Source organism: Euleptes europaea, chromosome 19, assembly GCF_029931775.1.
Source record: "Euleptes europaea isolate rEulEur1 chromosome 19, rEulEur1.hap1, whole genome shotgun sequence".
NCBI lineage: Eukaryota > Metazoa > Chordata > Lepidosauria > Squamata > Sphaerodactylidae > Euleptes > Euleptes europaea.
This window is the reverse complement of record NC_079330.1, coordinates 3,348,360-3,362,196: the sequence shown is the minus strand read 5'-3', so window position 1 is coordinate 3,362,196 and position 13,837 is coordinate 3,348,360. Positions and strand designations below refer to the sequence as shown.

Here is a 13,837-nt window from a genome sequence, read left to right as displayed (position 1 = left end):
GAAGGAAGGAGAACTGTGTGGGGCTTTCTTTGGAGAAGATGGACCTTGGATCAAACAGACTGTCCCTTCCAGACAACAAACCAGAGCCACTCACTTCTCCTGGAACTGGAGGAATCCGGGCTTGACCTGAGGCTTGGCATTCTCAAGGGAAGTTGTTGCCAAGGGTGATGTTGCCAGGTTAGGCACTGATGCTGGGATCTGGGACATGGTGGAAGCCAGCTGTTTCCACGCAAGGAGTGTGGAAGTGGAGGGCACAGACGTCGCGTTTGGAGTGGCGACGTCCAGGGCAGAGGCGTTTGCCATCGTGGCGGAAGAGGTGGATGGTGATAAGGGGGCTAAGGAAGTCTTGGTCTCCGCAGCAGATGGGAAGGACAATTCAGAGTTTATTTTCACAGCTCCGCCCTCTGTTCGGAAGTGGAAGCTGAAGTTAAGAGGAAACAGTAGTAAATAATTAGACCATGGATGTCTTTTATGGCTCACACCTAACCACAGACCCCATCCTGATGATTGGTGCCCCAATTCCTGCTTTTTAAGTGTGCAAATTAGCGCCTCATTAATCAGGTGCTAACTTTACTGTGACATTCTGGGTTTTTATTTGGACGAATGTCTTACACCAACATATTCTTTGCACTGTCCACCCCCTCCTGCCTTACTATTGGATCTTTTTTAACATAAAAAAATTACAGGCAGGTTCTGTGCAAGACACCACCTCTTCTGCACTTGTGACCGAGAGACCTGGATTCTTTGTTTTAGGTCAGCAGTTCCTCACCTTTCACAATTTCAAGTACTGCTACCCTGAGACATCTATAGCCAGCCCTGCCTCCCCCTTTAAATGGAGTAACTAGCATGCATAGGGCTTGCCTGTGCACATATTCATTTTATTTTCTTTCTAAATATACCAAAACAAACCTAAAATTCTAGGAGAAGGATATGTGGCTGCCCAGCCAAAGGCCGGGCATGGACAGCAAGACCCAAACCAAAGATGGGATATAATAACAGCAGCATTTAGAACCCGTAGAGGACATTGACTCGGAATTTTCTTTTAAGTTAAGAGGCAGTGTATAAATAAATCCATTTCAAGAATCCAAAGCTCTTAGCATACATTAGCTTACAGTGACTCTGCAAAACAGGGAAAGTGTTGTTCATCTTCGTGGCTTCTGTGCAGGTGCACATGGGAATGTGCATGAGCAGGCTGGACAGCACATGCACAGTCCTATGTTTGCCTGCATAGAAGACCACTCAATGAACAACAGATACGGATAAGTGCTACCCTGTTTTATTCCCATTTTACAAATTAGGGGGAGGAGATTTCAGGCTGGGAGAAGCTACCTAGGCTGAGGTGAGATCCAACCCATGGCCATGCTGCTTTGTCAGCTGGCAATAATTTGAAGCTGTCTTGTATTGTTTCAGACCAATGGTCTGCCAGCCAAATAACATATCGTTTCCTAATATGGTAAAGTGTACAAAAAACAAAAGCAAGGACCAGCCAGCATGCTCGTTGTTTTTGTGCACAAGGAGATTCGAAATGGGCCTGGAGAAAGCTGCTCAGGTGGTCACGGTAGTCTGACGGGCCCACTATGTAATAAACCTCCGCTGCTCTTAGATGGGCCAGAAGATGCATCTGCCGTTCCCTTGAATACACACATGGGCTCTTGCATGTGTCTGTGAATGCCTCTGCGGACCCACAGTTTTACATCTTTTTCATTGTTTTGTTTTTATCCTGTTAAAAAAAAAATTAAAGCAGGGGGAAGGTCAGGCCCCAGTGAGAGAGGGCCTGCTTTGTATCTCCTAGTGGCCTTCAGCTGAAAGGATCTCAAGCAGCCGGTGTTGGGAAAGTCCCTTCTCTGCCTGAGCTCCTGCCTGAGCTCACTGCCAGTCAGGGGAGACGGTACTCAACTAGGTGGGTCACTCGTCTAAAGAAGCTTGAGCTCTCCCTCTTAAGTTTCCCTCAGGGTTTTGTGTGGAAAGGCAGGGTAGCAATTCCTTAAATACACAGTAACAGGAAAGGACACCTCGGATGATCTGCTTGGAGGAATGGGTGCATTGGTCTGTGTAATTCTGGCTGGAGAAAGTATCCTTGGGCTTTAGATGCAGTCCCTGTAACAGTGCCAGCTCCAGATTGGGGGAGGCCCTGGGCAGATAGTGTGCAGAAGCCCCCTTCTGCCCACCCCAGGTCCCCTCGTACCCCTCTTCCCCTTCTCACGAGCTCTCCCCCCACCAGTGATCACAGCCACCATGATAATGCCCTTTCCCGTTGTGTGCAGCTGCTGTGACCCTCCAGGTGAGCTGTGTCTGTGGGAAATGCACATGGACATGTGGCAGGGGAGGTGAACAGGTGTGTGTGTGTGTGTGTGTGGGAGGTCTGTATCATTGGGCCCTGCCAGAAACCCTGAGCCACGGCAGCTGCCCCGCCTCAGGATATGCTCACACCAGCCCTACCCTGTAATACAATTGCTTTATTGCTGCAGTTGAACAGGAGCGCCAGAGGCAAAGGACCCTGCTGGCATTCATGGTCCTGCCATACACTTACTTGGCATGCTTTATGGCGCCATCCAAGGTGCTGAAGAGGGCCCCACATTCTTCCACCACGCAATGGAAATGCACTTTGTGGAGAAAGTCGCACTGTGCGTCACAGAAATCCTTCGTACCAAACCTGCCCAAAGGAGAGAAGCAAGGAGAAGCCTTATGGAGAGCAGCACAGGGCAGGTGGGGCTGTGCAAGACCACTGGGATCTCTCAGATCCTTTTCTGATGCGAAGACAAAGGGGGGGTAGGCTTCTGACATATCTGGGCTTTCCAGGTGCCGTCATGTCCACTGAGTTAAGATAGTCCTTGGTCCCCTTTGGACCCGAAGGGCGAGGGCGGGAGCTCGCTTGTGCCAAAAAACAATGGCTGAGATAACTGATCAAACCGGCATGATGCAAGAAAGGGAGGAGATACACGAGAATGGGAGGAAACCAGAATACGATTCCCCAGGAATGTCAACGGGTTAGAGGGTTTTAATTAACTGCTTGACTTTGAAAGGATTAATGAAGCAACTGAATTTAAATACATTTACATATTGAAAAACACTGGTGAAGGTGTCTTTTTTTTCTTTTTTGGAGGATCCTGGAGGAGGACAACTGTTTCTCTCACTTGTGAGATAACTTATAATCTTGTAAGAGAAAGTTGCTATGCAGGAAGAAAGGACCTCCTTAATATATTCAGTCTCATCATATTTGGAAAGGTGGAACGTTCCCTGTTACTGCTTTGAATTGATTTTTAAGAAAAGCAAGGTCAAACTGTTTCAAATCAGTATTGCTGCAACATACCAAAATGGCTTAAAATAGTTCAAGGCTGGTTCACTATTGGACAAGGTGAAGATTTAAAATGTATCTCAATATATTGACATTGCTTTCCACAGAGCACTGCCAGCGTCTCATGCTGCAATTCTTTTTACTAGAAGAAAAGCCAAGCTAGTTTCAAAGAATAAATTCTTTGGAAACAAACTGAAAGGAAAAGACAGTCAAATGTGGCATTGTATGATAGGAGCAGACCCATCTCTAGCCTCGACCGTGGTGGGATTTCAGGAACCTAGAAGTCCTTGTGGTTTCCCCAAGAACAATTCTGGAGGTGGCAGAGCATTTTATTTTTTATTTATTTAAAACATTTGTATGCCACCTTTGCACCCAATTTAGGGTCCTTAAGGCATGGAAACAACCAATAATAAGTATTAATTGTCAGTAAGGAAAATATAATTCGACATTCACAAGAGCAAAATGACACTGGCTGACAGTGCAATCCTAAACAGAGGTACAGCCTTTTATGTCCATTGAAGTCCATGGGCTTAAAAGGGTGTGACTGTTTAGGATTGCACTGAAAGAAACAGCGTTGATTTGGCATGTGTGTGAGTGAGTGAATGAAAGTGAGTGAGTGAGTGAGTGAATGAAAGAGAGAGAATTCTATATTGTTCCCTGAGTTACTCTGAAATACAGAATTTCAAAATGAGCGGAAGACAGGGGCGAATATTTCAGTAAATATTTCCTCCAGGGGAGTCCAAACGGGCTTGGGTGCGAGGGACACCATATGGGCCTACAGAGAGCTGAGGAAGCATGAGCAATATAAATGACGGTGCTGAGATGGGGGTGGGAGCCAACAAATCCTGCCGGGAAGAGCCCAGCTTGGATTATTTCCTAATTCAAGAGAACTAATGAACAGATCATGAAATCCACAGACTATCATAGTCTGAGAGGGGCTGAGAATACCTGATGAGAGAAATGACCACACAGAAAGAGCATGCAGGAACTAAGATGATAAACGGCTTGGACACGCTGTAGCCCACCCATCTAGGGGAGACAGAATGTGAAACAGGCCTCCTCGGTAGGAGTATCAAAGTCCAGGGCTTTCGTACACGTGATAATTTCTTTTTACATGGTTGTAACATTGTGAAAGATGTGCTTTTACAGTTTTCTATAATCTGAACATGTGCAGAACAGCAGCAGTTAGGAGTGAGGTGCCGGCGGGCTGGCACCCTGAGGCGCAAGCAGCAAGTTGCAGGGACATGGGGCACGCTTGCCCAAAGTTTGATGACTCTGTGCCAGAGACATGCTCTCTCCTTTCAAGCAGGTCTGGCCCTGCCCTCACCTGCGCAAGTACATCTTCCAGGGCTCAGAGAGTTTCTCTTGGACAAGGGCCTTGACTGCCTTGCCCAGGAACTGCGAGGCCTCCCCTGCCGCCCCTGGTTGGCTGCCGTCAGCTTCCACCTTCAAGCCGAGAAGGCTGCCGAGGTTGGGATTCGTCTGAGACATCTGAGGGAAGAAGAAAACAGATGCTGCGTCTGAGGGAAGGAGGCTGTCAACCCATTGGTGGTGGTGCTAGAGAGGGGCATTGAACTTGAACATTTATCGCTCATGCCCCGTTTGTGGGCTCCTGGAAGCATCTGGCTAGCCAAGGCTGGAAACAGGACGCTGGATGAGATGGGCCTTTGGGGCTGATCCAGCAGGGTAGCTAAGGAAGCCTGAACAGGGCTCAAGGTCAGACGTATGGATCTTCGGGCTCTCCACGGAACATCTTCCCGATACTCAGAGATGTCAGTCGGGTTGACACAGCAGGTAAATATAACCCACTAAGTTCAATTTTCCTGCTTTTGAAAAATCTATCCCCAAATGGCCCAAATCAATGATGGATTTAAATGGACAGCAGAAAAATGCCGAACATGATGGTGCAATCCAGCCCCATTAAGTGCTAAACAAAAAAAGTGAAAACTCAAATGCAGAGGAATGCAAAAAACCACGGTGGGACCGACAAGGGATGAGAGAGACGGAGGAAGTGGGAGAGCATCAGACACAGTCAAATTGTCCTTTCTGGAGGGGGACGTGGCCTGGCTGGACTTAGTGCTCTGAGCCCAACCACCCCCCTCCAAGGAGGCAGCAATGCCTCACAAGCCCAACACGCAGGATACTCAAGCATGCCTCTGTGGACGCTTGGGCTGACATAACGGGTGCAGCCAAAGCCACATTTATTGTTTAAAAGGAAAAAAATGTTTGTTTCCATTGGGTACGTTATTTAAAAACAATGGACACCAAAAACTGCACATTTAAAAATGAATATTTAGAGCGGTGCCGTCAGAGAGAATCAGAGAAACAAACTTGGCACGGAAGACTCTGGCTTAAAACTTTGAGCATTTTTCCTCCTTCCTATTCTCAGATAACACAGACACAATCTTCCTGCTCATTAAAAAAAATGTAGGTAAATAGAATTAATACTGGGAAACAAAAGAGAGAGAAGGGGGGGAAGAGAGTTGTCACGTTTGGAAATGAAGAACAAACCCTTCTTGATGCCCTCCTCCTTCTGAAGGGATAGAGGAGAAAAAAACAGGGGGATGTCAGAGGCTGCAATATATTTCTTCAGCCAGTTCATTAAATTAATTCGTAAGCAGTGGCTCTGAAATTATACCCGATGAAAAATGGTCTCAAAATTTAAATGGTACAAACTCATCTTATTAGAGGCAAAACATTAAAAAACAAACGCATCTCCCCCTCCCTCCCCACCTCGCCACCACGGCTTTAATTTCTCTTGGTGGGGGGAATGAAAGGCCTTTGATGGATGGCTCTTACCTTATTCATAAGCGAGGATAAAAGAGATGAATTTGCCGAGACTGTGTGGCCATTTGATTCATTACTGGAACACACAAACCAACAGGGTTTCGTTAAGATGTGCATAGGGGGACTGCAATTAATTCTCCTTTCAAACTGCCCCCCCATTCCACCTGCTGCATCAGAAGGACAACATGAAATCTACTCCTGCTCCAAGAGGTCTAGCCGGTACAGTGAAGACTCAGCCGAGATCCAAGTGGAAGACTCTTGGTGGGCCAGTTTGGTTCGCCCAACAGCCAAGACAGCTCCTCCTGTCTCAACACCTTCATTTCAGCCCTACGCCAAAGAAATTAATGAGAAATACCGGGGACCTTCCAACAGCTGAGGAAGCTTACTGGAAGACCTTTCAAGGCTTCTCACTACTCAGCAGGATGCCACCCAACTTCCAGACAAGCAGACCAGAAGACTTTGGCTGAACCAAGATGCCAGGTTCATGCACGTGGGAAAGCAAGGCAGGAGGTGAACTCAGGTGAAGGAGTGTGATGCCGAGATCAATTAAAATCTTAGCAAACAGTGCCTGCTTCCTGGAGGGAGGCCCTAGCTTCTGATGCCACAATTATGGCCCCCATTACCATTCCTGAGTGGATCCAGGTGGTTGTGACAATGGGCTTAATGCAAGCACATCCCCACGCCCACACAATGAGCTTTCCAATAATGACTGTGCAGCTGCCCTCTGAATGCACCAACACAAAGTCTATCTCTCTCCCTCTCTCTTACCCATGATCCTTCACACTCAGGTCCAGGCTGTGCTCTTGCAAGGAATCCTTGGTCACTGTGGGTGCAGAGGTTGGACTTTCAGTTGTTTCTGGTTTTATCTGAGTTGGGTTAAATCGTCCAGGGGTGGACAGCTGCCCGTTCCCTGTATTAGAGAGAGTTGCATGGGGAGGGGGACACACACTGAATAAGTGAATCGAGTAAAAGAAGTCAACCAACATCAAGAATAACAAATAATGAATAGGAAAAGTTTTTGAGAACAAAAAAAGCAGTCAGGGGGGATGGAAGGGAAAGGTCTGGGATTGCTGGTCAGCATTTATCACTGGCTTGACGTGATGGGTTCTGACGTCCACCCCAGCTTGGAAATTCTTCAAGTGATAATTATTGCAAAATTATGTCAAAGTTGTCCAGGCTATGGGCCCTTTAAAGGAGAAGGGCGGAAGGAGCGAGGGGGAGATCTGATGCTCTGCACAAACTGTCATAACTAATTTGCGGGGCTGCCTCTTAAGCGTTTATTAAAGACTCTGTTAATGCTGAGGCAATGTGGCAGCTTTAGACTGCTAGTCAAGCCCCCTTTCCATTCCCCAATCTCGACGTTGCCTTGGCGACCGCTCCTGCCTTCTCACTGAGCATGCCCAAAAGGAACATCTGCTGTGTCAGGTCTATCGAAACTGACAGCCAATCAGATTGGTTCAAACTGCATGACCTCTCGCCCATCATGTCGTCTGGACAAGAGGGTGCCTCATGTTTCCCTCTCCTTGGTGCCGGGAGGTGAAGTTTGGGCTTCTCTCCCCTGCCCTGACTCTGATATTGGAAAATTCCCACCCAAAACCCCCCCATAGATGGCCTCGGGGGGGGGGCAGAAACGCCCCACAAAGTTGAGAAAACAGAAAATAATGTAACACAGAGAAAAGGATGAAGAGATGGCAGGAGGAAAAGTTGCTGACAGGAACATGTCCACCGAGCTTTTATCCACAATCCCCAAGTGACTAAAATATTAATTTACCCGGAGGCACTACAGCTGATGTTGAACTGTTTCACAGACAGCAAGTGGCATTTTATTAAAAAATAAAGGAAAAACAGTTCCCTCAATGACCTGTCTCTGTTTTAGGAAAAATACCCCCCTAAAAATAATCACGGTAAGAATAAAAAGGTTTTTTGAAAACTGCAGCAGGCTTCTCTCTTCCTTGCTTTAATGTCAGCTTCCTTCGTTCCACTGAGTTTTGAAGGACGCTGAAGTAGCCAACTGAGGTGCCCCACCCAGATCGCCATGACTGTCGAGCAGCTGCATGTGGGGAGAGCAAAATCATTTATCGGGCCCCCTCTAGAAACAGGCAACTGGGCAAGAAAAACCAGGGACTCAACTGCTAGGATAGCCAAGTAAATCTGGGGAGATTCACCACTTCCGCTGGACGCGTTTATGCTCACAGTGTCAACTGAGCACTGGGAGAGAGGCCCAGCAGCTTGGCTACGTACTCTGGGTTCAGAATAGAAGCTGGCAAAAGAGCCATCTGCCTCGGCAGGACAGCCTTTAATATCTTGCTGCTAAGCCATCAGTGCTGCTTCCCAAAGATGCCAGGTGATGGAGAGGGGAGAGAGCCGCTTGCTTCTCAGATCTAGAAAGCCAGAGCAACCGACGCAGCCATTCCCAACCGACCCAGTAGGGAGCTAATCTGGGAGAACCCACAATGAGATGGCAGTGCATGAGAGACGAAGCCACGGACTGAAATTGATGCTTACAAGGAACTGGCAAAGATCCAGCATTCGTGTTGATGTGTGGACATAACAGAAGGGGTGAGCCAGGGAGTCATTTGATGCAGCTCTACTCAGCAGAGGAAATGGGTATGCGTCTGGTCTGAGAAGCTGCTAGATATCACCCTCACTTTTTGCTTCACAGTCTTCCCTGCTGGCCCTCTATGGCTTTATCCTCAAGATATTATTTGCTCAATATTTTATGGCTCATCTTTTGGCCTTTTCATGTCAACCTATGGCTAACTGGTTGCATATTCTTCCAATAACTCCAACTACAGCTGACCATGAACTGGCAAAAGCCTCCAAAAAATAGGGTAGATTGAGGGCATCGGTTGACTGAAGGAAATCGGGGAGGGGGGATGTTTCACCCTGCCAGTCGATTCAGCCCTCACTGGCTTTGCCGCATCGAAGGTGAACTAAAAACAGCTGTGTGAATCTGTTCCCCGTCGATCTCCTTTGCCAAATATCTGGTGTTGCCCTAGGTCTCTGGTCTTTGTTCTCACAGGTCCTTCATTCCTTAATGTATCATTAAGAAGGTGGAACGCTGCAGCTGGGTTTTGGGGCTGGGAGAAAGGATGGAAGAGGATTGGGAAAGACTTTGCGTGTTTCCAAACCAAACCTGCTTCCTATCTTGGCAGCTGATCTGGAAGGCAGTCAGCAGAACAGGAGGTTCTTTTCCTCCCCCTTTCCTCGAACCAACATGTCTCCCTCCCAACTGTTCCGTACAGGAGCCTCAAACAATGTGGTGTTTCCGATCCCAGTATCCAGTAGCTGTCTCCCCGAGGAACACTGCCCATTCTTCTTCCCCGCTCCCAAATCTTGCATTCCACAGGCTGGATGAATTCCCTGCCAACCAAAGCTCCCCCAACGGTAGATCATGCCCTTGTTCGACTTGGAGGAGAGGCAAGGGACTCACCTGCTTCCACAGCCACGGAGGGCTTAAGTGCTGCTGCAGCCAACCTGGCCATCATAGGTGAGATCAGGCCTTTGCTGGCGGAGATCCTCTCTGTTATGGATGCCCCTGGAGTCGGCAGAGAGGTGGCCACTGCCTCGCTGGAACCTGAGATGGCCTGGGAGGGGGAGTTGGCAGAGGATGCTGGGTTGGGGTTAGACGGACCGGCGGCTATCAAGCTGGTGGAGCCGGAAGGCAGAGGCGTGGAAACACGGCTAGGGAGGATGGGGAAATAGGAGCCCGCCGATCCAGGAAGCGCCGCGTTGGAGAGTGCCAAGGCCAAGGGTATATTGCTAGGAAGGGTTTGGGAGAGCAGGCCAGAGATTTTAGAGGCTGACGGCATGCTGTTGGCGGGTTTGCTGGAGGTCTGCGAGGGGGCCAGCTCTGCCGCCGTGGAGGCCGCCCCCGGGACAATCAAAGAGACGGAAGACTGCTGACTGGTGGGGGAGGCACTCAGGCTGGAGTTCTTAGAGCTCATGGCCGAGAAGTCAATGAGGTCGTCGTTGCTGGATTCCTCCTGCTCATTCTCCTTGGCTCCCAGGAGGGAGGCTGGCAGGCCGAGCACCCCCGAGCTGCGGATGTGCCGGCGCTCGTGCTTGCGCTTGTGCGAGGTCATCTGGCTGGTGGAGGTGAAGGTGAAGCCGCAGCCCGGCCGGATGCAGTGGAAGTGGTTGGTGGCTTTGCTGTAGACGCAGCCCTCGTACTTGCACTCCTCGTACTTGTAGAACTTCTTGAAGCCGTCCTTGGCATAGGCGTCATCCTTGATGTGGTAGCTCTTGTGCTTCTCGATGTCGCACTTGTTCTTGAAGGTGAAAGTGCAGCCAGGCCGCCTGTAAGGGGGAAACGCGGCGATTTAGGGAGAGGGGGGGTGACAGGCCACTTGCTTTCCCTGGAAGATGGCAGGGAGCTGCAGACCAGCGTACAAAAGTTTATCTCCCCCCCCCCCCCGGCAGTAAGGCTCTCGTTGGCCACACTGACTGCTTTATTTGGATTCCAAATGGGGTCATTCAGTCAAAACAAGCCAATAATAAAGGCATGCCAAAATCCCATGAACTGAAATATTCAGCTGTGCATTTAATTCTGTGTATTTCAATGGGACTTGGGCTACTAAAATCTCAGAAGCTACAGCAGGACCAGGCAGGGTTTCCTGAAATCAGGGGTGGAGCCACACTTGCCCTCTCCTATGGCTCCTCCTCCCCACCCACCCCGTCTTGGCAGCCTCATAAGAACATAAGAAAGGCCCTGTTGGATCAGACCAAGGCCCATCAAGTCCAGCAGTCTGTTCACACAGTGGCCAACCAGGTGCCTCTAGGAAGATGACTGCAGCAGCACCATCCTGCCTGTGTTCCACCAGACCCAAAATAATAGGCCTACTCCTCTGATACTAGAGAGAACAGGTATGCAGCATGACCAGCATCCATTCCAACTAATAGCCATGAATACCCCTTTCCTCCATGAACATGTCCACTCCCCTCTTAAAGCCCTCCCGGTCTCCCCTCTCCGCATTCTTTCCTCCTCTTCCCCAAGTCCCTGCCAAAGCAGACTCCTGGAGAACAACCTAAACGATACCCACAAAATACAAAGGAAAATATATACAGAGTGATTTGGACTCTTCTCCTGGGGGGCTGGGGGAGATGCACGGGGCCAACCTGCAATGGAAGTGAGTGGTCTTCTGCCCGTAGAACTGGCAGTCCACAGTGCCACAGTCTTCCGTGGCCCGGAACCGCTGGAATCCGTCATTAATGAGCTGTGTGTTCTTCTTGTGGAAGTTTTCATGGGTCATCACATCGGAGGTGCTGGTATAGACTTTGTTACAACCCACCTGGCACAAGATGGGGGGAGGGGAAGAGAAGGGGGTAAAAAGAAGAGAAGGCATGTTGTGAGCCTATCTAGAAAAAATGGCATTGGTTTTGAAACTTCACTGTCAGGGTGTGGAGTGTGTATTTATTATTCGACACAGAAATGCAAGAGATCCAAAGAAAAGCATTGTTGAGAGAAAAACATCTGAAGTGTTAGGGTCAGGAAGAGCCCTAAAATTATGGAGTTGCCTGCTCAAAGTGGACCTGCTGACAGGTCAGGCTGCTAACTTGGCCAGACCAACATGGAAATCCAAGCAAGGTCAGCTCACAGCCAAGGGAAGCACTGCCAGGTGCCATGGAGGCAGGGGGCATTTAAGGCTGTGCAGAAAGGTGATTTCTGCAAGTACAACTTTTCTCACCAATGCCTGAAAATCCACAGTAGCCAGCTGCTACGGTTCCTTCCCTTGCACAACAAGGAAGCTGTCCTTTGTGTATGGTTACCCTTTGACTAAACTGAGGCTATTGTATTTTGGTCACATTCTGAGAAGACAAGAGTCACTAGAAAAGACAGTCATACTAGGAAAAGTTGAGAGCAGCAGGAAAAGAGGAAGACCCAACAAGAGATGGATTGACTCAATAAAGGAAGCCACAGCCTTCAATTTGCAAGATCTGAGCAAGGCTGTCAAAGATAGGACATTTTGGAGGACATTGATTCATAGGGTCGCCATGAGTCGGAAGCGACTTGACGGCACTTAACACACACACACTTTGATATCTGGTCACCGGGATACAATGTCCTTTCGCCTTGCTTCAGGTCTGTTGTTTGCTTTACTTTAAAACCATGTGTGTGCTGTGTGACAAAGGTGGAATGCTGAAACCTCACTTCCCACCCCCACCCCGAGTAAAGAGGGTGAATTTGCCATATTGAGTAAAATTCCAGTGGAATCCGACAATGCCATCGTGCTGGCCGAGAGCGCTTTGTTCCCTCCCGCCGGCTTCTGTGCCTCGTGTGCCAACGCCTGCACCGTCTCAGAAATGAAGCAAACCAAAACACCTCCTGCCCCCCTTGCCCGGTTCAACTTGGGCTGATTCAGAGGTAGTAACAAAACATCTGACAAACACCCAGAAAAGGGAAAAAAGAAGAGGTGGGGGAAGAGCAGCGAGGAGAGAACTGCAGCTATTTCCAAAAGAAAAGGGCTTCTTTCCCCACTGACACCTTGAAAGAAGACAGACCCGGTGTGGTGTTAAAAGAAAAAATTAAACAAAAACCTTCTAGTGAATCATTTGCAACGGGGCTCTTTGTGTTAAAGCATGAAAAATGTCCATTTGTATAAACAACTAACTGAATTTTGTCCACACCAATTATGGACATAAAAGGGGGGAAACGCCCTCACAATGCCTGTGGCACAAATACCACTGTTTGAGATATATTTTCTTTAATTGGGAATTCATAATGTTCCGACACCTTTCTTCTTAACATGGTCACTGGGTTTGTCGCAGCGATTTTCGAGCTTTCTACGCACAAGGAACCCTTTCTGTTTCATCTATGAAAGCTGAATAGAGCCCCCACATCCTGGGGCAGCCTACCAGGGCATCAGTGGGGAAGGGTGCCTCATGACTGGGCTGTGGGCTTCCCAAGAACTTCTGGTTGGCCACTGGATGAAACGCAGTGCTGGTCTACACGGGCATTCAGTTTAATCAGCAGTGCTCTTCTTATGCTGTTCTGGTGGGCAGAAGATTTGCCCTAGGAATGCACACTCAGCTCATGGAGGAGACGGGCTTGACTTATAGAGCCTCCCCAGCACCCTGTGCAGGCTGACAGGCCAGCCCAGAACATGCACAATTTCCTGTAGAGGAAGATCAGCAGTGGCAGGTAAACTCAGATCTAGCTGTTCTACTGCAGACCAACACAACTTGGTGTAGTGGTTAAGAGCGGTGGTTGGAGCGGTGGAGTCTGATCTGGAGAACCGGGTTTGATTCCCCACTCCTCCACATGAGCAGCGGAGGTTAATCTGGTGAACTGGTTTTGTTTCCCCACTCCTACACAAAAAGCCAGCTGGGGTGACCTTGGGCAAGTTACAGTTCTCTTAGAGCTCTCTCATCCCCACCTACCTCACAGGGTGTCTGTTGTGGGGAGGGGGAGGGAAGGTGATTGTAAGCCGGTTTGAGTCTTCCTTAAGTGGTAGAGAAAGTCGGCATATAAAAACCAACTCTTTTTCTTCTTCTACAGCTGCCCTCTATAACTATCTTTAAGCCTGTTGAGCATTTTCTCATTGCAAAATTCCTAATCAGTTTCCAAGGAAAACCAGGGTCTGAAAAATCACAAACTTGGTGAAAATGAGTATACACAGGGCCAAACTGCTGTCTTGCGTGTGTGAGCCAATAGGTAGGGGGTGCTGTTTTCACAATTCAGGTGCAGAAGCAACTGGCTAAGATTGTACGTCCCCCTCTTAACTTTCTTCAAAGAGCACCAGTCTGGCTATTTCC

The 13,837-nt window shown here is 48.7% G+C and overlaps 1 protein-coding gene across 1 annotated transcript in view; it reads right to left on the bottom strand.

Annotated features, from left to right (window-relative positions):
• CASZ1 (castor zinc finger 1) overlaps positions 1 to 13,837 on the bottom strand; it is a 206,000-nt gene that overhangs the window by 12,230 nt on the left and 179,933 nt on the right. Inside the window, exons 8-14 of the mRNA XM_056865103.1 lie at positions 11,201 to 11,373; positions 9,516 to 10,381; positions 6,851 to 6,992; positions 6,095 to 6,158; positions 4,623 to 4,786; positions 2,531 to 2,653; positions 95 to 421 (exon numbers count right to left, since the gene is read on the bottom strand). Coding sequence (XP_056721081.1) covers positions 95 to 421; positions 2,531 to 2,653; positions 4,623 to 4,786; positions 6,095 to 6,158; positions 6,851 to 6,992; positions 9,516 to 10,381; positions 11,201 to 11,373 — 1,859 coding nt within the window. The remainder of the gene's footprint in view (positions 1 to 94; positions 422 to 2,530; positions 2,654 to 4,622; positions 4,787 to 6,094; positions 6,159 to 6,850; positions 6,993 to 9,515; positions 10,382 to 11,200; positions 11,374 to 13,837) is intronic.